Below are 27092 nucleotides of genomic sequence, written 5' to 3' on the forward strand. Positions count from 1 at the left end.
CGGGCCAGTGCAGGACTGGGAGGGTTTTAAAATAGGTTTCAGTGGGACCCACGGTGGTATGACAAAACGCCAGCAAGGCAACGCAGTGGCACCCGAGGAAAACAATGGACAGCGCGCTCTGCCGTGTCACGCAGGACCGGCGCGCAGGGTGCAAGGAAATGCTGTAGCACCCCTACCGTGACGCAATACCCCCTAATGCACGGCGGGCGATGTACAGCCGCCACGCCACGGGCTGCAACAGTACCACCCCCTCCGCGCTGCCGCTGCCGGGTTCAGATTCTCCCGCCAACACGCCCCTGGGCGCGGAGCCCCTCAGAGAGGAAGGAGGGAGCGGGCGCGCGGCGCCAGCTGCAGGACGAGCCCACAAGGGCACTCATGGCGGGGGGGGGGGGATAGAGAAACATGCCCCCCTCCCCCGTGCGAGGACTTGTGCCCGTTCCGAACCTCCATGTTCCCCTCCGGCGCTGACAGGGCAGGATCACTTCCCGGGCTGAAGGGGGGGAGGGGGCTCTCCCGGCTTGAGACAGCAGGTTCTTTCTCGTCACAAACTCACGCCCCTCTCCTCGATGGTCGGGCCCTGGCCGCCAGCGCATGCGCTCTAATAGGAGGCGGGCGAGGGGCGTGTGTCGCGCGGGAGCGCAGCTTCCCGGTCAGTCTGTGCCGGCGGGAGGCGCGAGCGGGGTGACTTGAGGAGGCTGCGACAGCGACCCCCCCCCCCCCCGGCCCGTCACCGCGCATACCGGCTGTGGCCCCAGCGCTGCCCCGAGCCCTCAGCGCGCCATGTCCTTCCGCCAGAGGAGCCCCCACGGCGGCGGCGGCGGCGGCGAGAGCAGGTGGGCGGTGGCGGGGGCAGGTGTCTCCGGTCCCGCCGCTGCCGGCAGCGTCGCGGGGGAGCCGTTTCCCGCCCCCCAGAGCGGCGGGGAAGCTTCCCGCCGAGAGGCAGCGCGGCCGGGTGACCCCGAGCCCGCCCGCCCGCCTCCGTTTTCGGGGGCAGCCCCTGGGCTCGTCCACAGACCGGGCTTGGTGTGACTCCTCCCTCGAACCCGGGCGGCCGAGGGCGCCCAGGGCCGGGGCATTTCCCCGGGCTGGTGAAAGCGGGCCGGGGGGTGTCACGTCTCATGAAGAGAAGCGCCACCCGGAGTCGGGGCGGGTATCCTGCGGGCTCGCTTGAAGTGAAGGAAGGGTCGGGCAGGGGGCGAAGAAACACATGGTCTTGGCATAGGCTCCCGGTACGGGAAAAGTGGGGGAGGGGATGCAGATTTGAGAGAGGGGACACCCAGGTTTTTAGATCCCCTTCCAGGAAGACAGCAGTTCCTGTGCAGATTCGGGTTGAGAAGCCTTTCAGGGACAAAATAGGGAACTGCTGGGTGTTGCGTTCAAGGTAAAAGTGGTGCCTGTATGCTTATTATTGCAATCTTTGTTGCATTGTGGCTGTAAAAGGTTACAAAGCCAGCATGTAAGTTTCACTTTTTAAAGACTGACCTATTTCCCAGCAGCCCACAACACCCAGCTCGTTGGTCTCAAGGAAGGAAACGTGGAGCAGATGGGAAACGCAGAAAACAGAATGATGCAGATTCGTCCGTTTTTGATGATGAAAACAAGTATGGACCCTCTGACAACAGGTTGGATAGGTATGTTTAATAAAGGATTTGTTCATAGAGTATGCAGCTGAAACAGGCTTGTGCTTCCTGTGCATGAGAAACAGTGAAACTGACCAGTATATTTTCACTTTCCAACCCTCCTGTGATATATCACTATCTAGTAACCTGGGGGGGGGGGGAGGAGGAGCATGGGGAGAGAGAGACAGGGATTAAAGTACTAGTAGGGTGTAAAAACCAAGGAGCGAAAAACATTGCTTAGTGACTTTGTACCTTTTTATCTTGGAGCTACTTCCTGTGATGAATAAATAGCTGGGTTGTTCTTTTCTGCCCTGTTTTTTGTTAACGGCACCCCTGATCGCTGGAAGGCCTGAATCTGCTCATCTTGCACAGACTCTCAAAGCTAAATTATCTGCATCATGTGACCTTATGGTTGAGATGAGTGAGCAGAGAAGAGGGACTTGAGGGAGTGGCATGAGTTAAAGCTCATGGGAGCAGTTCCCAGGACTGGATGCTTTAGGGCTACTGCAGGAGCAGGGAAGCAGTGTGGATGGCTTTCCAAGGAGCTACTTTTAGCTTTGGAAGAGTGCATGCAGGGGATCAATTTGAGATCATACATTGTTCCCTGTTCATGCTGCTACTTTTTGCCCTGATCCACCAGGATGGGAAACGTCAGTTGAGCAGCAAAATAGGTCTGATAAGTAGGAACATTGGGATAAAATTAGAAAAGGTAAATTTGAGCTGCATATTGGAAAACATGCTCTCATGGTGAGGTATGTTAGGTTTTACAATAGTCAAAAGGGAGATTGTGGCTTCATTGATTAAAGTATTTAAGATTGGTCTGGACAGAGCACTGGACAACATACTGTAATGCCATAGATCCAAAGTTTCATATCGTGATGCAGTTTTGTGAGCTGCGGCAGCTCTAGAGCTCGCTTACATGAAAAAGCAAGCATTAAGTAAACAAAGGTGGGGAAAATGCACTTTGTTGATATTGCCTTTCTGTGACAGGTAAATTACATCCTCCTTTATTTTATTTTTTTTTTTGTAAACTGTGTAGTTGAATTGACACAGTCAATTAAAGAATGCTCTTGTGGAGGGAGGAAAACTGTTCTCCTTAACCTCTGAGGATATGACAAGAAGCACTGGGCTTAAATTGCAAAAAGGGCACTTAAGGTTGGGCATTAGAAAAAAATTCCTAACTGTCAGCATGGTTAAGCACTGGAATAAATTGTCTAGGGAGGTTGTGGAATCTCTATCATTGTCTAACCTGTTCTCAAAAATCTCCAAACACCTGTCAGGGATGGTCTAGATAATTAGTCCTGCCATCAGTGCAAGGGACTGGACTAGATGACCTCTCGAGGTCCCTTCCAGTCCTACAATTCTGTGACTAAAAATATTAAAAAAAAAAAAAAAAATCCAACATGCATGATACACACACCAAGCATGGTTGTATTGGTATAAATTCAGATGCCTGGAAAAGCCCCTGGAAAGATTAGAAAAGTCCTGAAACTACTTCTGTACGTCACGGAGAAGTACTCTGCAGACTGCCAATTGCCTACCGATAGGGCCCTGTGAAAATTGTGGTTTCACAGACTGCATGGCAGGGTGGATTTGGTTTAAATCACTGGTCAGGAAGACTCGATTTAATCATGGTTTTCTACATAAAAGTGCATTCTTCATGGTTATAACCTTAACACACACTCTTTACAACTCAGAGATAGATGTAGGTTTCATCTTTAGAAGGTACAGACTATACATTTTTAAACAGTGATTTATTTTGAAAACTTTTCAGATTAGTTTTACAGCTATATCAGAAAATGAATGATTGTTTGGTTATTTCATTTAACAAAGGTAATTGAATCAGATATTTATGAAGTCACTGGAAGGTGAACTATCTCCAGTTCAACAGATTAATCATTAATATTATGAGGCTTTTCTTGCTGTGCTGTATTAGGAGGAGAACATCACCAGACAGACATTTCAGTTTGTTTTATTTAACTAAAACAACAACTGTTAAGTATTCTGGATTTTTTTCTTCAACAGCAAACATATAATATTTTAACAAAAACAAGCCTATGTCCCTCGCTTCTCACATTTATCTCCAGACTTCTTCTCATTGTCCAAGTCTATTCTGCACCCAACAATCTTCTATTCATTGAACTTTTTGAAACTTTGCACTTTTAGAGAGAGGTAAGGGATTGACTCTGTGTACACATATTTACAGAGGGACAATAGAGTTGAGGTCTGTTATTTCTCACCTCTCTATTTATTTGAAAACATTTTTGCTGTTAACAAGCATGTTACCTCTGAAGACACACATCCACAGTTTGAGAACTGCAAAATTAAGCATTTCTGATGGTATCTTCTAGACTGAGTACTGAGTCCCATTAGGTAAATAGAGAGATTAACCTAAATAATCTATACAGAAGCCTGTGGAACCCCATATCATTGGGTCCCTAATCCATTAACTTTTGGAAGTCATTTACAAAACTTTTCTTAAACATTACCTGAATATATTGTCTCATACTATAGAATTAGAATTTATAATCCCTATTCCATGATGAGATCTTTGAGCTATAATGTATCTTAATTAAAACTATCTTTAGATTGCTTTTTTCCTCAAAAAGCATTTTATCAAAAAAATCTGATTTAAATTAAAAAATCTGGGTTTTTAAATCATTGTTTTTTTTTTTTTTTTTTTGCTGCACAGGAATTGTGAAATTAGCCCATTTTTTCCAACGGCTGGGTGGTGGAAGCAGGCATTCCTGCTTTTGCCTCCCCACTGAGGACCCATCCGTTGGTGGAGAGGTTAGTGGGGCAGTGGGGGAGAGGTGGCAGGCTGGTCCTATTCTAGAGGGTAGGGGGAGCGTCTTTCACCAGTGGCCAACATCCAGGCGGCGGCGGCTGCTGCTGCAGCTTGCTGGCTGGCAAGGATGCGGGGGTGGTAGTGACAAGGTGGCCATTAGAAGTCCTGACCTAGCCAACCCCAGAGTGACCCACGCAGGCCCTGGGGAGACACCACAGTGCTATCTGGTGAGGAACTGAGTGGGTCCACACACCCCAACATAGTGGCCACTATTGCTTGGGACACAAGCAGGTATGTGTGGGTCCCCTTCTCCAGTGGGGTTATCAGTGTGGGGAGATGGATCCTGGTCTCATTAACTAAACCTGGACCTGCTGTGAATTTAAAAAAAAATAAATAAAAAAATTGTGATCCCCCTACCTCCCCAGGGCCACAGTGAGAACTAGTGCTCTAAGAAGTAGTCTTGCATCAGCAGAGTGATGAACTAGATTGTCTAAAAGGACTTTTCCCATCTCTGATTTTTACCGCAGACCACTCCTGGAGTCTTGTGCACAACTTTGGACACCATATTAGAGGAAAGATAGACTATTCAGCCTCCTAGTTGCAGTAACCAGAAATATACTCAGAGTTTAGGCAAAATGTCAGATCTGCTGCTTGTAGTGGTTTTTAATGTAATATAAAGCATGCTATTTTTTTCCTTCCCTACCTTACAATCTGTAGTTTTTGTTTAACTGCAGAGGCCGGCATTATAAATGAGAATCTACCTACTGAAATGTGGTATTTTGAAAAGTGAATTGTCATTGAGTTCAGTGTTTGTGTCCCACTTCTGTTTCAAGGCTTCAGAATGTGCTCCGTTTACAAGGAAGAAGTTTCTTATCCTATGACCCTGCAAACTCAATTTAGCAGTTGAAAGTCAAGCTTTGTTTGTGCCTTGTCTGTTGGCAGGCCAGATTCTCTCACCTGTGCATCCCCATTGCCTTAAATTACACTTGCATGGTCCCATTATCAGCTCTGCAATTTGTTGATGCCAAAAACATAACAGAATACAGATCTTTCCCCCTTAGCTGTGTCACACTGCCTACAGCGAGTGCCTACCTCAGGGTGGACACCTGGATCACTGTACCAGTCTTGCCATGGAGTCAGTCTTTAGCCTCTCCAGTCTATCTTGCCATCCAGACAAACTGAACATTGTGATAAAAGGTTATTAAAACCTAAAATCACACCAGATCCAGTTTCTCCCAGTCCCAAGAGCCCATTTACACCAGATCTGTTGATATTCCAGATCTTAGAGCAAAGACGATGCTGGCAGCCAGTTCTGTAGTAAACTAACTATAGGTTTATTAGCTTAAGAAAAAAGAGTTATTGAGAGGTTAAAGCAGGTAAAATATAACAGGTAAATCAGTTTGTAACTCCAATGGTGACAGTGATGTAATAAACTTCCAGTTTCCCAAAAGCCTTTTGGGGCTACCCAGATTAATTCCGGGTATCTCCCTCTTCTCGTTCAGTTATTCTGCCCTGTTAGAATCCAAACGTTCCAGAGATGATGGCTCATTTCTTGAATCCATATTTATAGCTCCTTTACACAAAAGCAAGCTGACAGTCTATCACCTGAGCTTTTCCCTTGAAGACGAGGTGTGAGAAGTGCACATAGACTTTTGACCTCCCACCATATGTATAATGGCCACTCACTTTGAAATTAGCATTTTCTGTTAAAGTCTTTAAGTCCTTCTTTAGCATTTTACAAAATTTCCTTGATGGGTAATTTATTTATCAGGGTATTTACTGTGTAAATGTTTGCTACTACGTACATTATGACAGGAATAGATAAATGAAAACAGTACCAGTAACGTTCCACTAGTTTTCAAGAAGTTTAAAAATCTGAATACATGCTTATATCTAACCATTACTTTGCTGTACACAAGTGAATTGACCTGAATATGCTCCCGCATGACCTGGTTATCCAGTGTCACAAGCTGTACAAGCTCTGCAATGGTAACTAGCCTGAAACTTTTTTATTAGTGCATGTATATATGATTGGATACACATAAGGAATACAATGAGTAAGCAGTTCTATTGAAAATACTTTTAATTAGCTACCAAATTAGAGATTAATTAGGTGGGGGAATTGGGATAACATTCCAGTTTTCATGCAGAGATTTTGTTTTTCAGTTTTACAACACCAGAAGGTCCTGGGCCCTTTTCAAGATGTTCAGACTGGGGATCTGTAGTTGAAGAAGATGAAATGAGGACCAATGTTAATAAAGAAATTGCAAGGTACCATAGGTTATATATGATTGGAGTTGCAAAGAAGACCTGTTCTTGCAGAGAGGATTGGGCCAAAAGAAATCTGATGAGGTTCAATAAGGATAAGTCCAGGGTCCTGCACTTAGGACAGAAGAACCCAATGCACAGCTACAGACTAGGGACCAAATGGCTAGGCAGCAGTTCTGCGGAAAAGGACCTAGGGGTGACAGTGGACGAGAAGCTGGATATGAGTCAGCAGCGTGCCCTTGTTGCCAAGAAGTCCAATGGCATTTTGGGATGTATAAGTAGGGGCATAGCGAGCAGATCGAGGGACGTGATCGTTCCCCTCTATTCGACATTGGTGAGGCCTCATCTGGAGTACTGTGTCCAGTTTTGGGCCCCACACTACAAGAAGGATGTGGATAAATTGGAGAGAGTCCAGCAGAGGGCAACAAAAATGATTAGGGGACTGGAACACATGACTTATGAGGAGAGGCTGAGGGAACTGGGATTGTTGAGTCTGCAGAAGAGAAGAATGAGGGGGGATTTGATACCTGCTTTCAACTACCTGAGAGGTGGTTCCAGAGACGATGGTTCTAGACTATTCTCAGTGGTAGAAGAGGACAGGACAAGGAGTAATGGTCTCAAGTTGCAGTGGGGGAGGTTTAGGTTGGATATTAGGAAAAACTTTTTCACTAGGAGGGTGGTGAAACACTGGAATGCGTTACCTAGGGAGGTGGTAGAATCTTCTTCCTTAGAAGTTTTTAAGGTCAGGCTTGACAAAGCCCTGGCTGGGATGATTTAATTGGGGATTGGTCCTGCTTTGAGCAGGGGATTGGACTAGATGACCTCCTGAGATCCCTTCGAACCCTGATATTCTATGATTCTAGTCATAGCTGCTTTTTTACCTTCGGTATTATAGCAGTACAATAATGAAATATCACTTATGGCTGTCATATGTAGGGACAAGTTCTGATTTCTGTTCCCAGGCCAGCTTAGACTTAGAAATACTGTAAAAGTGATGTGATGTAGTCCTTTTGAAGGAGGTGACCAACATCACTGATCTGCCAACAGTCTAGCAGATACAGGATTGGCTTGCTGTGAGATTGACTGACTCTCTTTGAATGTCATTCCATCCACTACTCATCTGTTTGCATGGTAATTATTGTGATAAGACTTGAGGTGGAGTTTTGAAAGATGAATCTTCAGATTCCAAGAGAGAGATGAAGGACCCATTTCCATGATGGAAAAATGCTTACCGTGCACCTATGATTTGAACTTCACTGATGATTAAGGTCAGAAGGAACCCACTATCCTCATCCTCTAGTCTGACCTCCTGCACATTGAAGGCCCCAGAACCTTACCCACCCACTCCTGAAATAGACTCCTAACCTCTGGTTGATTTACTGAAGTCTTCAAATTATGATTTAAAGACTTCAAGTTACAGAGAATCCACCATTTACACTACTTTAAACCTGCAAATGACCCGTGCCCCATGCTGCAGAAAAGGGCAGGGAACCTGGGTTTTTTTGTCTATCTGACCTGGTGAAAATTCCTTCCCAACCCCAAATACGGCGGTCAGTTAGACCCTGAGCATGTGGGCAAGGCCAGCCAGCCAATGTTGCAGTGAAGATGAACATTAATAGAGGTTACATTAATTATGCAGTGGAAACAATTTATGAAAGTAACATACATTTTTCTTATATTTTAAACAAGTATTTATACTGAATAAACTGTCTTTTCTAGATACAAAAGAAAGCTCTTGATAAATGAATTTGCAAGAGAAAGGAAGTCCTCTTCTGGAAGGTAAGTGTAAATTCATCTCTTGAGATCAAAGGAAAAATATCCTGCAATAGTTACTTTTAAACTCCTTGCATGTCCATGATTTTCTTGTTGTAAATAATCAACTTGAGGTAATTTGTTTTAACAAGTTCACCTTGTAACATGCTAATTCAACAAAATCCTGAACAGTTCAGAGATAAACCGAATTAGTGCAGCAGGTCTGAGGATTGCTGCAGCTGTGTGTTCTGGTTCTCACAAGATCATAATGCAATTCAAATCTAGATATATTTTTCTTTAGTTCTGATTCAAAGGAATCCACTGTAGCAGTAGAACTTGAGACAGATGAAGTGGTTCTGATGAGAAGGCAAAAACAGATAAATTATGGAAAAAACACAATTGCATATGACAGATACATTAAAGAAGTTCCAAGGTAAGTTTCAGTGGTGTACTATAAATATGTAAACATTGTGCATGTCTGGTTCTTCACATTTGATTACTTATTAAATTTGTTTATAGACCAAACTTCCTGGGGTGGAGGAGGGAGAAACCTGAGTCGCACAATAATCAAGAGGCTTAACTGTCTTAAATACCTGCCTGGGTTTAGAACCAACCCAAGATATTCTGAGAATGGGATTTAATAGGCTTCCAGTGTTAGACAAATTCAATCACTTTAAAGATTATTTGAAAAGCTATAGTGGAATTTTCATGACAATTTTCTAAATAAATAGGTGTCATCGAGTACCAGGGGTCCATCCCAGAACTCCAAATAAATTTAAGAAGTATAGCCGTAGGTCCTGGGACCAGCAGATCAGACTCTGGAAGGTTGCTTTGCATTCTTGGGACCCTCCTGCTGAAGAAGGAAGTGACTTGCAAACAATGTATGTATCAAACAAACAATTTTTTCTTCTAATATATTTTTCTTCAGAAAATATGACTATGCTATCGTCTGAGTCATCTATTGAACATTTTAATTCATCTGCAGCTTTTCAAAGTGATTAAAGCAGTATTAAGTGTTCGCACTGTATAAACACTTTTCTATTTTTAGCTGAGTTCCAATTCAGTTCACCTTTAGTCGGAATATGTAAGGCTCACCTGGCTCTCCATATTTAGCAAGCCTGTGGCTTCCATTGTCATCAAGGATAACTTCTGTTCCAAGTCCTTAAGGCTACCTTTTGCCAAATTTTAGTGCTATATCTTAGTAAACCCAAGAAGTTACTATTAAGGGCTTGAAGGCCCTGCCTGTCAGAACCTAAAGTTCATTCTAGTCAATAGATTAAACAAGCCCCCCTGTCACCATTATTTCATATCTGAAGCACTGTTCTGGCACAACAAAAATTGGCAGAAACTATTATATCTATCTTATGTTCAGAATGGTATAAATCAGCAATACTTGCAGCTCAGGAGCCTCTGTTTAAGTGGCTCTTTGCAGCACATGATATTAAAATGTGTGATTTTAATAATTAATCAGGAGGCTTTTACTATGTTATTAACCAATTGTAGTTGATAGGCTAGTCAGTTAATCACAGTTAATTCACATGATTAACTACAAAAAATTAATTTCCGTTTAATCAGTTAATACATTCTAATTTTACATTTTCAAATATAATTTCAATTACAACACAAAATACAAAGTGTACAGTGCTCACTTTATTTTTATTACAAATATTTGCACTGTAAAAAAGAAATAGTTTTTTCAAATACCGCATACAAGTACTGTAGTGCACCTTACAAATGTAGATTTTTTGTTTTGTTACACAACTGTTTTGTTTTTGAATGCAATGTAAAACTTCAGAGACTACAAGTCCTTTCAGCCAATTGCTAAGACAAACAAATTTGTTTACATTTATGGGAGATAATCTGCCTGCTTCTTATTTACAGTGTCACCTGAAAGTGAGAACAGCCATTGGCATGGCACTTTGGTAGCTGGCGTTGAAAGGTATTTACGTACCAGATATGCTAAACATTCATATGTCCCTTCATGCTTTGGCCACCGTTCCAGAGGACATGCATCCATGATGACGAGTTCTGCTCGATAACCATCCAAAGCAGCTCAGAGTGATACACGTTAATTTTCATCATTTCAACAGAAGGTTGACTTTCTCTTGTTTCGGATTCTGCAGTTTCCACATTGGAGTGTTGCTCTTCTAAAACTTCTGACAGCATGTTCCACATCTTATCCCTCTCAGATTTTGGAAGGCACTTCAGATTCTTAAATCTTGGGTTGAGTGCTGTAGCTATCTTTAGAAATCTCACATTGGCACCTTCTTTGTGTTTTGTCAAATCTGCAGTGAAAGTGTTCTTAAATCAAATGTGCTGGGTCATGATCTGAGACTGCTAGAACATGAAATATATGGCAGAATGCAGGTAAAACACAGCAAGAGACATACAATTCTTACCCAAGTAGTTCAGTCACAAATTTTAATTAATGCATTATTTTTTAACGAGTGTCATCAGCATGGAAGCATGTCCTCTGGAATGGTGGCCGAATCATGAAGGGGCATACGAATGTTTAGCATATCTGGCACATAAATAAATACCTTGCAATGCTGGCTACTAAAGTGCCATGCCAATGCCTAGTCTCACTTTCAGGTGACATAATAAATAAGCGGGCAGCATCCTATCCCGTAAATGTAAATAAACTTGTTTGTCTGAGCGATTGGCTGAACAAGAAGTAGGACTGAGTGGACTTGTAGGCTCTAAAGTTTTACACTGTTTTGTTTTTAAGTGCAGGTATGTAACAAAAAAATACATTTGTAAGTTGCACTTTCACGATAAAGAGATTGCACTACAGTACTTGTATTTTTCAGTTCACCACATACTATTTTTACAGTGCAAATATTTGTAACAAAAAATAGTGAGCACTGTACACTTTGTATTCTGTGTTGTGATTTAAATCAATATATTTGAAAATGTAGAAAAACGTCCAAAAATATTTATAATAAAGTTCAGTTGGTATTCTAGAATTGTTTTAGTGTAACTAACTGTGATGTTAATTGCAATTATTCATAATTATTTTTTTGATCATTTGACAGCCCTAGTAGTTGATAAAATAATGACTTGGTCAGTCATTTTGCTGTTGGAATAAAATAAATAAATATTTCCCCTGTCATTCCATTTAAATATGAAAATATATATATAGTAAATGAAACAATGAATTCACTCTACTGGCTGTATTGGGTAATGTTGATCCCTAATTTGGGTCCTGAACCACTGAAGTCTGAGCATCACTGGTATGAATAACATAAAGCAATTTAGGCATTGTTGCCCTGTTTTGCTGTGGCAGTGCGAATCATAGAATCATAGAATATCAGGGTTGGAAGGGACCTCAGGAGGTCATCTAGTCCAACCCCCTGCTCAAAGCAGGACCAATCCCCAATTAAATCATCCCAGCCAGGGCTTTGTCAAGCCTGACCTTAAAAACTTCTAAGGAAGGAGATTCTACCACCTCCCTAGGTAATGCATTCCAGTGTTTCCCCACCCTCCTAGTGAAAAAGTTTTTCCTAATATCCAACCTAAACCTCCCCCACTGCAACTTGAGACCATTACTCCTTGTCCTGTCCTCTTCTACCACTGAGAATAGTCTAGAACCATCCTCTCTGGAACCACCTCTCAGGTAGTTGAAAGCAGCTATCAAATCCCCCCTCATTCTTCTCTTCTGCAGACTAAACAATCCCAGTTCCCTCAGCCTCTCCTCATAAGTCATGTGTTCCAGTCCCCTAATCATTTTTGTTGCCCTTCACTGGACTCTCTCCAATTTATCCACATCCTTCTTGTAGTGTGGGGCCCAAAACTGGACACAGTACTCCAGATGAGGCCTCACCAATGTCGAATAGAGGGGGACGATCACGTCCCTCGATCTGCTCGCTATGCTGCTACTTATACATCCCAAAATGCCATTGGCCTTCTTGGCAACAAGGGCACGCTGCTGACTCATATCTGGCTTCTCGTCCACTGTCACCCCTAGGTCCTTTTCTGCAGAACTGCTGCCTAGCCATTTGGTCCCTAGTCTGTAGCTGTGCATTGGGTTCTTCCGTCCTAAGTGCAGGACCCTGCACTTATCCTTATTGAACCTCATCAGATTTCTTTTGGCCCAATCCTCCAATTTGTCTAGGTCCTTCTGTATCCTATCCCTGCACTCCAGCGTATCTACCACTCCTCCCAGTTTAGTATCATCTGCAAATTTGCTGAGAGTGCAATCCACACCATCCTCCAGATCATTTATGAAGATATTGAACAAAACCGGCCCCAGGACTGAGCCCTGGGGCACTCCACTTGACCCCGGCTGCCAACTAGACATGGAGCCATTGAACTCTTTGCTCTGAGTAGTTCCCCTTGTGCTGTTCTTGACACCATCTCATGTATAGATGGCATCCTGCTATCACTTACTCTGTTTGCCTCAGACATAGCAAGAAGACTTTAAAGGCAACACTAAAATGGTGCCTAGATTCCTGCTCATTTGAATCTGTTGGATATTGGCAGTGTGGGTCAGTAGTCCCGAAGATTATATAACTCACTATTTTTAGTGGTTTCAGGTGTACTTTCTATGCAGTCTTTAGCCATACAAATAGAAGAATAAAACAGCTTAACCCAAGAGAATGAAACACAAAGGCTTTTCTTCCTGATGAAATCAGGAAGACTGGAGCATAAAGGGCAAAGGTTGACTTGTTAAAGGCTTGTTAACTTAAAGTTAATCTCTATTTGGGACAGATTTGTGCTTTTCTGTATTGAGCTGGCTCATTACAATCTAATAAACTTTGTGGAATTAAACTCCACAATATCAGTGTGTGTAAGATAAATAGTTGTAGAGATTGAACACAATACATAAAATGATTAGGACAAATGTGCAAAATTATACTAATGGGATATCAGTTTAATAATCTTTAGTTTTCAGGCATAAACAACTTTTTTCCAAATATATTAGAAATTGCAATTTCCATCATTAGTAGCGTTTGCTTGCTTTGCTCAAGCTGATGGAAGTAGCAAAGAATGCAGGAAGATGTTTTTGATCCAAACAACTGACAATTAAAATTATAATTGCTGACTGTTAAAAACCTGAAGTACGGTGTGAGGGACCATACAATTTAAATGAATAAAAGCCCTGGAACTCAATTATGGGTTCCCAAAACAATTAATAGTCCCCCAGATCTGGGTTTAAGTGACTTGCTCAGCTTCACATAGGAAGATTTGGTGAGGTGGGGATAGAACTGAGCTCTCCCAAGGCATCAAAGAGACATTATTAAGGGGACAAGAGCAAACTATCCCACTGGCTAGGAAAGAAAGGAAGTATGGCAAGAGACCACCCTGGCTAAACCAGGAGATCTTCAATAATTTAAAACTCAAAAAAAAAAAAAAAAAAGGTCCTACAAAAAGTGGAAACTCAGTCACATTACAAAGGATGACTATAAACAGATAACTCAAGTATATAGGGATAACATTAAAAAAGCCCAGGCACAAAATGAGATCAAACTAGCTAGGAACATAAAAGGTAACAAGAAAACATTGTACAAATACATTAGAAGCAAGAGGAAGACCAAGGACAGAGTAGGCCTGATACTTAATTGCGGGGGGGGGAAGAAACAATAACAGATAATGTGGAAGAGATCCTTACTGACTTCTTTGTTTTGCTTTTCAACAAGAAGTTTGGTGGTGATTGGACGACCAACATAGTGAATGCCAGTGAAAATGAGTGGATCAGAGCCTAAAATAAGGAAAGAACAAGTTAAAAATTATTTAGACAAGTTAATGTCTTCAAATCACCAGGGTCTGATGAAATGCATCCTAGAATGCTCGAGGAGATACTTGCTAATGGCTCAGATATCTTTGAAAAGTCATGGAAGACATTCCAGAAGACTGGAAAAGGGCAAATATAGTGCCCATCTATAAAAAGGGAAATAAGGACAACCCGGGAAATTATAGACCAGTCACCTTAACTTCTGTACCTGGAAAGATAATGGAGCAAATAATTAAGAAACCAATTTGCAAACACCTAGAAGATAGTGAGTATCATTAAGTAACTTAAGTAACAGTTAGCATGGATTTGTCAAGAACAAATCATGTCAACCAACCTGATAGCTTTCTTTGACAGGGTAGCAAGCATTGTGGATGAGGGGGAAGTGGTAATGTGGTATATCTTGACTTTAGTATGGCTTTTGATACTGTCTCGCATGAACTTCTCATAAACAAACTAGGGAAACACAACCTAGATGGAGCTACAATAAGGTGGGTGCATAATTGGTTGGAAAATCATTTCCAGAGAGTAGTTATCAGTGGTTCACAGTCATGCTGAAAGGGCATAACAAGGGGGGTCCCGCGGGGATCGGTTCTGGGTCCAGTTCTGTTTAATATAGTAATATAGTATAGTAATTTAGATAATGCCATAGAGAGTACACTTGTAAAGTCTGTGGACGATACCAAGCTGGAAGGGGTTGCAAATGCTTTGGAGGATAGGATTAAAATTCAAAATGATCTGGACAAACTGGAGACATGGTCTGAAGTAAATAGGATGAAAGTCAATAAGGACAAATGCAAAGTACTCCACTTAGGAAGGAACAATCAGTTGTACACATACAAAATGAAAAATGACTGCCTAGGAAGGAGTACGGCGGAAAGGGGTCTGGGGGTCATAGTGAATCACAAGCTAAATATGAGTCAACAGTGTTGCACAAAAAGCAAATGTCATTCTGGGATGTATTAGCAGGAGTGTTGTAAGCAAGACACGAGAAGTAATTCTTCCGCTCTACTCCACGCTGATTAGGCCTCAACTGGAGTATCGTGTCCAGTTCTGGGCACCACATTTCAGGAAAGATGTGGACAAATTGGAGAAAGTCCAGAGAAGAGCAACAAAAATGATTAAAGGTCTAGAAAACATGACCAATGTGGGAAGATTGAACAAATTGGGTTCATTTAGTCTGGAAAAGAGAAGACTGAGAAGGGACTTGATAACAGTTTTCAAGAACGTAAAAGGTTGTTACAAGGAGGAGGGAGAAAAATGTTTTTTTCTTAACCTCTGAGGATAGGACAAGAAGCAATGGGCTTAAATTGCAGCAAGGGAGGTTTAGGTTGGACATTAGGAAAAACTTCCTAACTGTCAGTGGTTAAGCACAGGAATAAATTGCCTAGGGAGGTTGTGGAATCTCCATCACTGGGGATTTTTAAGAGCAGGTTGGGCAAACACCTGTCGGGGATGAAATAGATAGTACTTAGTCCTGCCTTGAGTGCAGGGCACTGGACTAGATGACCTCTCGAGGTTTCTTCCAGATCTATGATTCTATTTGCCTGCCTTAATCACAAAGCCATCCTTTTCCCTTCCTGCAGTCCCCTGCCTTGTTCTCTATATATGCTCCTACTTCTATAGCGAAAGAGGCAGGGATCCTACAGACAGCCTCATTCACTACACAACCCTGATTAATTCCCTCAGCACCATCCTGTTCACTGTATGAGGCTGAATCCCGTGGAGGAAATAGTATGTGATCATGTAATTAAAGATAGTAGTATAATGCATACACAATGCAGCTGAATTAAGGATGCCTTTGCAGTCTACATTATGGCATTTCCTCACTAAAGTGCTTGATTGTAACAGCCCTATCATGCACAGTTGGTAGGCTTTGAATCCTGAACCTTTGGTACAGGAGCACAGTGTAATATACAAGATAATTTTCTTCTGCTACCAGCTAATATAATCCCTGGGAGAATGGGCTGCTGGGACCATGTGCTGGGTTTGAGGAGGATGCATTTTGTGCGGGGAGGGGGAAGAGAGGAAATCTCTTCTCCCCCAGGAGGAAGTTAAGGATTAAGCGCATAGTCATTTTTAGCTTTTTTTCAAAACTTATTTATCTGAGCCCAGGAAACATCTGATATTTCCGAAGAATGAAATGGGAACCATGGTTTCAAGAAAATCCCAAAGCCCTCTCCAGAAATGGGAACCATGCCTTCAAGAAAATCCCAAAGCCCTTTTTTACTTAACTAATTTATTTTTAGATCAAATTAGGGATTTTCTACCCCATGCCGTCTTTGTGTAGTAGATATCAAGAGAATGTGGCTTGGAGATTAAAACATCTGCAATCTGGCAGATGGGGCACCCTGCTTTAGTAATATCTAGCTCTTATATCACACTTTCCCCCCCAATTGATTTCAAAATCCTTTATAAAGGAGGTCAGTATCATTACCCTCATTTCCCAAGGGAAACTGGCACAGAGGCAAAGGTACCTGTTTCTGGATTGTGGGGGGAAAACATCCTGTGCTTTGCTTTTGAAGGCCTTGTCTACACTAGATCTATTTCTCTAAAAGTTAACTGACTATCAGCAGTAGTGACAGTGGAATGCTAGAATAAACAAGGTACTAGTAATTTACTACCATGCTGTCTAAACAAGTTCTGAGCAGAGCTAGATGACGCTAGGTAAAATGCCAGTGGGAAGTCAAAGCTAGCTTTCCTACTGTTTGTAGCAACAGTGGGAACATTTAAAAAGCTGCCTACTGAAGAAATAGGGGAGTGTCTAAAAATAGCAAAAAAAAAATAAAGGCTGCTACTAGAAGGGAAGGGAGAAGAGATCTCTTCATTCACCAAACTCTGTGAGCTGAGGGGGACCAGGTGTGTAGTGTTTTTGTTTTTTTTTGGTTTTTTTTTTCTTGCTGCATCTTCCTTGGAGACAGCTGGCAAAACACTCCTCTTCCCAGTTTTCTACAAGCTTTCTCACTAGTTTCTATTACTGCATATTGAGGGTCCTCAGAGTTGATCATCATCCCCTCACCAATGCGTGATACCTTTCCTGGCACCCCCACCAAGGTTAGACAGGTTCCTAGAAGAACAGCTGCAACTCACCATGTTAATTGGTAGAATCTTGCTTTGATCTCTTGCTCCAAACATAGTAAAAGCATGCTGGTTGTTTCTAGCATCAGCAAATGGATTTTTAGATTAAAAGAGCTTTGCTTATCTTTAATGTGACTTGTGAGAGACATTCTTTAGTAAGATTCATGTTGTCATTTCAGACAGTTAAACTTACAAAAAATTGACCTCCTGAATTGAAAAGAACACAAAAGGTTATGAATTCCTAAAGTGATGCACCAAGTTCATTGCAAGCAATGCAGGATTTTTTTATTGAATCTGAGTGTTGCATGCAGCGATTTCCTTAAGTGACACAGCTGTTGGAATCACACTACTTCCTTAAACTATACCATAGTTTAGTAGACTGCATCATTGGGAGATTTTAACTTGCTCTAAATCTCTGAATCGTTTTAATTTTATAGCAGTCCAGTTGATCTTGGTGAGATGGAGACAGAATCCATAGGAAGTAATTCTACTGAATCTCAAGCAAGCTCTCAAGACAATTATGTAAGTAATATTTTGCCATAATTATTCAACTAAACTGTATTTCAGATGAATAATTAGGGCTGTCATGATTTAAAGCACAGTTAATAGCAAGATTAAAAAGTAGTGATTAATCAGTTTTAATCACCCTGTTAAACAATAATAGAACACCAATTGAAATGTATTATAGATATTTTTGGATGTTTTTCTACATTTTCAAATATATTGATTTCAATTACAACACAAAATACAAAGTGTACAGTGCTCACTTTATATTTTTATTACAAATATTTTCAATGTAATAAAGATTAAAGAAATAGTATTTTTCAGTTGCCCTCAAAGTACTGTAGAGCAATCTCTTTATCATGAAAGTGCAACTTTAAAAATGTTGAATTTCTTTTGTGTAACTGCACTCAAACAAAACAATGTAAAAAATTTTAGCGCTTACAAGTTGAAGCATGAAGGGGCATATGAATGTTCAGCATATCTGGCATCTAAATACTTTGCAATGCCAGCTACAATAGTGCCATGAGAACACTTGTTCTCACTTTCAGGTAACATTCTAAATAAGCGGGCAGCATTATCTCCCATAAATGTAAACAAACTTGTTTGTCTTAGTGTATGGCTAAACAAGAAGTAGGACTGAGTAAATTTGTATGAGGTGAATTGAAAAATACGATTTCTTTTGTTTATCTTCTTTACAGTGCAAATATTTAACATAAAGTGAACACTGTACACTTTGTATTCTGTGTTGTAATTGAAATAAATATATTTGAAAATGTAGAAAAACATCCAAAACTATTTATAGTAAATTTAATTTGGTGTTCTATTATTTAACAGTGTGGTTAAAATTGCAATTAACCACAGTTTTTCAATCTAGTTAATTTGGTTTGTGTTAGTCACATGTGTTAACTGTGATTAATTGAAAAACCTATTAATAATCAACTTTTTGCTGCTCTCACAGTTGTTTCCTAAAGTGTGAGGTTGTGCCCCACCCCTCCCCTCAGATTAGCCAGAGATGCGTGAACAAACCACTTAATTGTTCGTCAAGGTCTGAGTTTTCATTTAAAGACTCTAGCTATATGGTTGTGAAAAAACTCTTGGTCATATTTTCAAGTATAACTAATCTAGCAATGCCTGAGTTTGCAGAAAGCCTGAAATAATACTTCAGTGGGTACTAACTCAGATGCCATTGATGATATTTTTAATGTTAACATTAAATATTTCACTTTTCAAAGTATGTAAGAAAGGGGAACATGTTGTGAAATGCATGATCTTCTGAGATCACTCATTTTGGGTATGCCTTTAACAACACATGAAGATTGAAATGGGGCGTAAGGCTATGAGTCAGTCGCAGATTCTGTGGAATCATAGCCTTCGGCCTAAAGAGGACTCGGCTTTCAAAAGTTTGGAGAAGACTGAAGTAGTCTAAAATGTTGTGACCTCTTGAGCAAAAAACAGCAGTACAAGAAGGTCTAGCATTCTGTACAGACTGCTTCCAACTCTCTGCTGCTTCTGATATAGTACTGTTTGTACAGAGCTTTAGTAGACACTTGTGATAGATCATATACATAGATGCAACATCGCAAGGGCAGTCTTTTAAAAGGTGGTGTATGTTCAAGCATTCACTAAGACTAAGTTACTGAAATTGGTTTGGATCTGCCTTTAACACATCACATATGATACTTTAGTGAAAATAGGAAGGTCTAAATGAAATACAGAAATAATGGAATATGAAGATGAAATATTAAATAGATGAGGTGCACGCTGATCTTAATTTCTTAATCATTAATGTAATTTTCTGTTCTAGGATACCTTTTCTGGCACGCCCACCAAGGTTAGACATGTTGACTATCGGGTGGAAGGCGAATTTGACTTGGAGGCATGTTTGAATGAGCCACTTAAAGACTTCAGTACTGTGAGCTAAGTGGTGCTCTGTGCAGGCTGTTCTAAGGGAAACATTCTTTTAAAAGTTTGTGAAATGTTCGCCTGGTATACTCAAACTGGATGTTGTTCCCTACCTGTCAATAGTGCAGAAGCTTAAGCAAGTTAAAGGGCTGTTCCTTAATTTGTGGTCTGTCTACGTATTTTCTGGACCAAATTTGTGTAAAGAATAGAACTTAAGTTGTGTGACTTCCTGTTTGACTTCTAATTTATGTATATCAGATGGTTTTACAAGACTACTTTTTTATAATTATTCAGAAGATGGAACTAGTCATAGAAGAAACAGCCAAAGGCAACACTGCTATCCTTCAGCAAACTTAGTTCTGTAAAACTTCAGGTTGTCATTCATTTCCCCATATGTGAGTTTATTGCTTAAGTGCTCTGTTGGCAGTCCACAGAGCAATGTATCCACAGAACAGGATAAGCAGGTGTGGTTTGAGATTTTGCATGCTGCCCTGCTACTGCGTGAACCAACTCTCCTGCAAAGCCTGCCTACAGAGGGTGAGGGGAATTTAAATTCAATACCAGCTGAATCCATGGCCTCTCAACAGATAAACTGAAATTTTTATTTCATGTAGCTACAATGACCTGTAACAACTTTAGCTCATTATTGGACTAGATACTTGAACTATTGATCTAGAAGTGGGGAGGGCTCTGTCCTTGTTTCAAGAATCACCCAACCTCTAACTTTCACTTTGATTTCCCTTAATTGGCAAAGATATTTGTGTAAGTGCTTTTTCCACATTACAAGGTTTTCCTTTTTCTGATTCATTTAAAGTAAATTCCTTTCATCTGCAAAAGCTTATTTTGTAATGGTGGGAAAGGACATAATATGTAAGTTTAATATGGAAACCCCATTTAAAAAACAAAACTGAAGTGTGGCAGCGATGCATTAAGAAGCTGTAGCCTAAATTTGGTACCTGTAAATAGTCATGGATAGACATAACTTATCTAACACTTAGAGAAAAATAAACAATATATCTAGGGAAAGTGCTTGATTTGTATTCACTGTTTTTAATGTAAAACTGTTGTAAATGATAACTTTGTACATACATTCTGCTGAAAGCAGTTAATGTTTCTATTGCTTTTGTATGGGACAGTGTTGCTAAAAATAAATACATTAAATATGAAATATTTACAAGTAGTTTTTGTTAAATTTTTTCCTTATGGAAGTAGTAAGAATGAGATTGCTTGAGCTTTCTTCAAAGTAACAATCTAATGAAGTCTTGGATGCATGCTATGCCTAGGAATGGCATGACAGCTAGATATGCTCTAGACCACCTCCTTACCTAGCATAGCATGTGACATGAGTTTCCTCCCTATCTCTGCCCTCTGTTACATATGATATCGGGGTGGGGAGAAAGGTGGAGTGATTTTTTTCTATTCCGTAAAATGGAAATTCCTGCTTCACAGGGTGTGCTATGAGAATTGAAGCTTATAAAGTTCTGAGTACTTTTATTCATAGCCAGCACCGGGCTCTCTTGTCATAATGGGTGTTCAGGAAGGATCCAAAGAGGAAGGGCTGCTAACGTAACGCCCAGGGAAAAGAATCCTAAGACACTGGATCGGTTCATCAAAAAAGTCTACTCTGACAGTCTCCAACTGTGCATTGCCAATGACAAGGTGTGTCTGGCAAAATATGATTATCTGCACTGGAACAAATTGTCTTAGTTTATGGAAAGGGTTAAAATCATCATGCTAGAGGGGCAACCCACAGCTAAAATATCCATGCAGGTTGCTTTGGATGCATCTGATACAGCTGTGTGCATCATGGCCACAACAGTGGCAGTGTGAAGATCATCCTGGCTCCAGTCATCAAGAATACTCAGGAAGGTCAAAACCAAGATCATGGGTCTTCCATCTTCAACTCAGAGATCAACAAGGGCCTCTGCTCATTAAAGGACTGTAGAGCTGCTTTACATTCTTTGGGATTGTGCACTCCATCCCCAAGGAGAAAGCAAGCCAGAGCTCAAATCTCCTTCGGATAATGTCCCTTTGCTCCATACTGTTGTAAACAACAGAGGTCGCTGGAGCCACTGAAGAAAAAGCAGGCAACCCACTGCTGCCTCAGCTATGGTGCCCTTATTATCTTCCTCTCAATACCAGGTTTCATGCCACAGCTTGGCAGAGTTTCTACCAGTGTCCCCCCTCACCCCACCCCTGACTTTTTAGCAACTATTCTCCCCCCCAAACACTTAGTAGCATTACTATGGACCAATGGGTCTGAGAGGAACTGCATGGACACAATAGTCATGGTCCTGTGAGAAGTCCTCATTAAAATGGTGGAAAAAACCCACTTCAGTTGTGCCGTGGAGTACCCCTCTCTACAACTCTACCTAATAAGACACTGGTGATAGATTCAGGGATGGGGGGAGCTCATCTAGGTCACCTTCAAAAATATGGCCTATATTCCCCTCAGGAAGGTCATTGCATATAAATGCTTGGAACTCAGAGTCCTCTACCTAGAATGCAAAGCATTCCTGCCTCTACTCCCAGGGATACATAATCCAAGTGCTGACAGACAATGCCACAGCTGTGCATTATGTCCGCAGGTAAGAGAGAGCCAGGTCAGGCTGGCAGGACGTTTTGCTCTGGACTTGGTATATTCATCACAGATCACGTCAATGGCCCTGTATCTCCCAGGTGTTCAGAAAGCAGCTCACGTCAGTAGACAGTCCTCAGACTATCCCAGATAGTCATCAGATGAAGTGAGCTGTAGCTCATGAAAGCTTAGTCTCTAGAGCATAACAAATTTATTAAGGTGCCACAAGTCCTGTTCTTTTTGCGGATACAGACTAACATGTAACTCTGAAATCTGTCAGACTTATTACAGAAAGTCTTTCACAAGGGGGATTCCTAAATCTAGAGCAGTTTGCCGCAGACTAGAACAAGAAATATCAAGTGTTTTGTTCTAGGTAAATGGGTCTAGGCCAACGTTACTGTCAGCTGCCTTTCTCACCTGCTGGACATTGGGACTTACAGAAGATTAAGGTTGGAAGAGACCTGGATTCTCCTTCCTTTTTTTAATTTTTTTTTTAAAAAGATGGACACTGTATTTGCCCTTTTCTAATCATCCAGGACCGCCCCTGATCGCCATGAGCTTTCAAAGATAATGGCCACTGGTTCTACAATTACATCAGCCAACTCCCTCAGCACCCACAGATGGATTGCATCTGGCCCCATGGACTTGTGCAGGTCCAGCTTTTCTAAATAGTCCTTAACCAGTTCTTTCACTCTGAGGGCTGCTCACCTTTTCCACATACTGTGCTGCCCAGTGCAGCACTCTGGGAGCTGATCTTGTCTCTGAAGACCAAGGCAAAAAAAAGCGTTGAGTACTTCTGCTTTTTCCACATAATCTGTCACTAGATTTCCTCCCCCATTCACTAAGGGTCCCACACTGTCCCTGACTACCACCTTGTTGCTAACATACCTATAGAAACCCTTCTTGTTACCCTTGCTAGCTGCAACTCCAAATGTGCTGTGGCCTTCCTGTTTACACCCCTGCATCCTCAAGCAATATTTTTATACTCCTCCCTAGGCATCTATCCAAGTTTCCACTTCTTGTGACCTTCCTTTTTGTGTTTAAGCTCCCTGAAGATTTCTCTGTTAAGCCAAGCTGGTTGCCTGCCATATTTGCTATTCTTTCTGCACAGTGGTCTGGTTTGTTCCTGCACCCTCAATAAGGCTTCTTTAAAATACAACTAGCTCTCCTGGACTCCTTTCCCCCTCATATTAGCCTCCCAGGGGATCCTGCTCGTCAGTTCCCTGAGGGAGTCAGTTTGCTTTTCTGAAGTCCAGGGTCAGTATTCTGTTGCTTTCCTTTCTTCCTTTTGTCAGGGTCCTGAACTCAACATCTCACGATCACTGTTCGAGGTATCCTTTCCTACTGATCGTCATAATGCCAGGGCTCCTGAGAAGGCAGGCTGGTGATCATGGTAGGCCCAGTATGGCTAACCAGTTCTGGTATTCCAATCCAGTGAACCTTTCAACACTACCCTGCTCAACCTTACCTGCTCTGCCAGACATGATCTCTCAGAACAGCAGTCAGATCACTACATCTGACTGCCTGGCTGATGTCCACTGAAAGAAGCTCTTCAGCTGAAGTTCAGAACATTCTGCTCCAACTTAAGAAAGTCTCCACAAGGGTCCATCTAGAAGCAGTACTTGCATATCACCCTTGTAGCCAGGGCTACACTGTATTTTCTCTCTCTACTGTGACTAGGTTCTTTAAGGACCTAACTCATGCTGTCCCCACAGTTCAGGAGCCCTCTTCCTCTGGGGACCTCAATATAGTATTAACAGGGTTGAGGGGTTCCCCCTCTGAGCCTTTCAGCAACTGCTTCCCTAGAGGTAGGGCATCTGCTTTTTTATTTTAATTGATAAACACCAGTGAAACACCCCCAGTTAAAAAAATTGGTATTTAGCCAGTAAACACCATTAGAACACTGGAAATAATTACTTGTATCTAAGGCAGAGGTGGACAAACTATGGTCCTCAGGCCTGGCCTGCCCTTGAGCTCCCAGCTGGGGAGGCTAGGCCCCAGCCCCTCCCCCACTGTCCCCCCTCCCCTGTAGCCACACCACTACGTGGGCAGCACAGCTTGTGCCCGCCCACCTCCCAGGCTTTCCAATAAGCTAGTCCTGCCGCTCTGAGTGGCCCGGTAAGGGGGCAGGGAGCAGGGGTGTTGGATAAGGGGCAGGAGGTCCCTGGGGGCAGTCAGGGGACAGGGAGCAGTTGGATGGGGCGGAGGTTTGGGTGGGGGCAGTCAGGGGATGGGGAGCAGAGGGGGTTGGATAGGTGTGGGAGTCCTGGGGGGCCTGTCAGGGAGCAGGGGGGTGGATGGGGCAGAGCAGGGCAGTCCAGGGACAGGGAGCAAGGGCAGTTGGATAGGGGGTGGAGTTGCGGGGGGTCCTGGGAGGGGGCGGTCATGGGACAGGGAGCAGGGGGGTTTGGATGGGTCAGGAGTTCTGAGGGGGGCAATCAGGGCAGGAGTCAGGCTGTTTGGGGAGACACAGCCTTCCCTACCCAGCCCTCCATACAGTTTTGCAACCCCGATGTGGCCCTTGGGCCAAAAAATTTGCCCACCTCTGATCTAAGGGCTTACCTACACTGATCAGTAATGGAGGCTACAAGGATATGATTTCTAAAGCACTTTAACCTTGCATGTTAATTAGTCCTTCTAGATCCTGCTGGTGTTCACTAAAAGTCCTGTAGTGAGCTTTAACAGATCTTTTTAACGAGCACTACATTAAAGCACACTAGAGAACATTACAAAGATTACTCATGGGCATATACACTATAAGGAGTAATGTATGTTTTTCATTACAGTATCTACAAAGCGCCCTGAAAACTGATTTTTGGACATCTACATAAAACTCAAAATTGCTAAAAACAAATGAAATTAATAAACCCTGAAAAACTGAAGCCCTACCTATACCACCTAATGTTGAAGGTGGCTTTTTTTTTTTTTTTTAAATAGCTATTATCTCAGCTTGGACAAAGGAGATTCAGGCCCTCAGTGCGGGGTTTGCCTTATAAGTATTTTGTAAGAACAGGGCTACTATCAGTGCTCATCCTAAGTTCCTACCCAAGGTTGTTGCTGAATTCCATGTGAACCAATTCATTCATCTCCAGTTTTCTTCCCCCAAACCTCACTCTCTACCACAGAAGATAAACCACATGTTCTTGATGTAGTAAAAACATTATCCTATTTCCTTAACAGGACAATCATTCAGGAACACACCTGGACAATTCATGACGTTTTGGGGAGCTTATGGGTCAACCTCTGTGAGAATTGTCTATCAGAATGGGTTTCCACTGTATAACAGCATGTTACAAGTTAGCCAGGTTAGGTCCACTGGGCCATGTCAGAGCTCATGCAACTAGAGCTCAAACAACCTCAGCTGCCTTTTTGAAGAATGTCCTTATTTCTGAAATCTGTAGGGGAGCCACATGGAGTTTTGTTCATGTCTTTACAAGACTCTATTCAGTGGAGGCAATCAGATTGGATGCCTATTTTGATAGAGCTGTCCTACAACCCTTGTTTAAGTAAAAGAGTACTTGTGGCACCTTAGAGACTAACAAATTTATTTGAGCATAAGCTTTCGTGAGCTACAGCTCACTTCGCTGTAGCTCACGAAAGCTTATGCTCAAATAAATTTGTTAGTCTCTAAGGTACCACAGGTCCTCCTTTTCTTTTTGCAGATACAGACTAACACGGCTGCTACTCTGCAACTTGTTTAAGTAAGACTCAGCACCCACCTCCCAAACAAAGGTAACTGCTTATTAGCCACCAAGAATGGGATCTTGTAGGGGGAATAGTTGAGGATGATCGGTTTCGGACCTTATAGAATTTGGGGTTCTTTGAGATGGGTTGTCTGGATGGATTCCACACATGCCCCTTCGACCCAGCTGTTACTGAGCCGTACCTCTCTGGGATTCTGTATTGATGAAGGAACTGAGGGATGGTTGGGCCTACTCTTGGGTGGGGTGACACAAATATATCTAGGGTGCTGGTATGTCCCCAATGGACACTGATGGCCCAAAAAATCTAATGCATGTAGGCAAAGCATCTCTGGTAATTATAGTTACTGTAAGGTCAGGCTGTTTTCTTAATCTTTGTGCCATTTTGCATAATAAAGCGTGTAGCAATGCATTTACCCTTTGGCAAAATGGGAATAATAGCTACCTTACTGGGATATTGGGAGGTATAATTCACTGCTTGCAAGAGTGGTGCTGAGGTGGAAGGATCTTAGATGATCAACTAATTCATCTGCACTAATCTTATGTTTCCACACTTTATTCTTTGCCTTTGGGATCTGCCTTGATGGGGAAGCACATGCCCAACAACCACAATGAGAATGGTCCTAGTTAACTGCCTGCAGCCCCTTTTACAGTCTTGCTGGCCAGTGCCCAAGTAGGGCTAAAGGGAAGCAAACATGTGGCTGTAATAGTTGCTGCTTTGGAGACAATTCTGAGCTTGGGCAGCAAGGCATGTTCTCAGTAGGGTAGCTGTGTGGAGGCAATAAACTCAGCTCGTTACTGCAAAGTAACCTCTCTGCTGCATTGAAGAAAAGGAGTACTTGTGGCACCTTAGAGACTAACCAATTTATTTGAGCATAAGCTTTCGTGAGCTACAGCTCACTTCATCACGAAAGCTCAAATAAATTAGTCTCTAAGGTGCCACAAGTACTCCTTTTCTTTTTTGCAAATACAGACTAACACGGCTGCTACTCTGAAATCTGCTGCATTGGTTGTCTGTGGTCTAAGGCCAACGCTTTCAAAATTGGCTCTTGATATCATGTGGCTCCATTTCTGTGTGCTCAGCTTGAGATGCTTTGAGCTCAATTTCCGTAGGTGCTGAGCACCCAGAACATCCACTGAGGTCAATCAAAGCTGAAGGTGCTCAGTACTT

At 42.1% G+C, this 27092-nt stretch overlaps 1 protein-coding gene across 5 annotated transcripts; it reads left to right on the forward strand.

The window, feature by feature from the left end:
- Nucleotides 1–656: 656 nt before the first annotated feature.
- SLBP (stem-loop histone mRNA binding protein) lies at nucleotides 657–20790 on the forward strand. 5 transcript variants are annotated; one of them, XM_073342765.2, is made up of 8 exons: nucleotides 677–833; nucleotides 1497–1631; nucleotides 6574–6678; nucleotides 8395–8454; nucleotides 8729–8860; nucleotides 9159–9308; nucleotides 17674–17758; nucleotides 19545–20790. In XM_073342765.2, exons 1-8 carry the CDS (start codon nucleotides 781–783, stop codon nucleotides 19659–19661), a joined length of 837 nt encoding a protein of 278 aa, XP_073198866.2. In that variant the 5' UTR covers nucleotides 677–780; the 3' UTR covers nucleotides 19662–20790. The 5 variants fall into 5 exon arrangements, 2 of the variants coding, with proteins under 2 accessions (XP_073198866.2, XP_073198865.2); XM_073342764.2 differs by lacking the exon at nucleotides 677–833 and adding an exon at nucleotides 867–1381 and having other exon boundaries at nucleotides 1494–1631; XR_012158752.2 differs by lacking the exons at nucleotides 9159–9308; nucleotides 17674–17758; nucleotides 19545–20790 and having other exon boundaries at nucleotides 657–833; nucleotides 1494–1631; nucleotides 6574–7943; nucleotides 8729–8755.
- The last annotated feature ends 6302 nt before the right edge of the window (nucleotides 20791–27092 follow it).

This window comes from Lepidochelys kempii, chromosome 4, assembly GCF_965140285.1.
Source record: "Lepidochelys kempii isolate rLepKem1 chromosome 4, rLepKem1.hap1, whole genome shotgun sequence".
Lineage (NCBI taxonomy): Eukaryota > Metazoa > Chordata > Testudines > Cheloniidae > Lepidochelys > Lepidochelys kempii.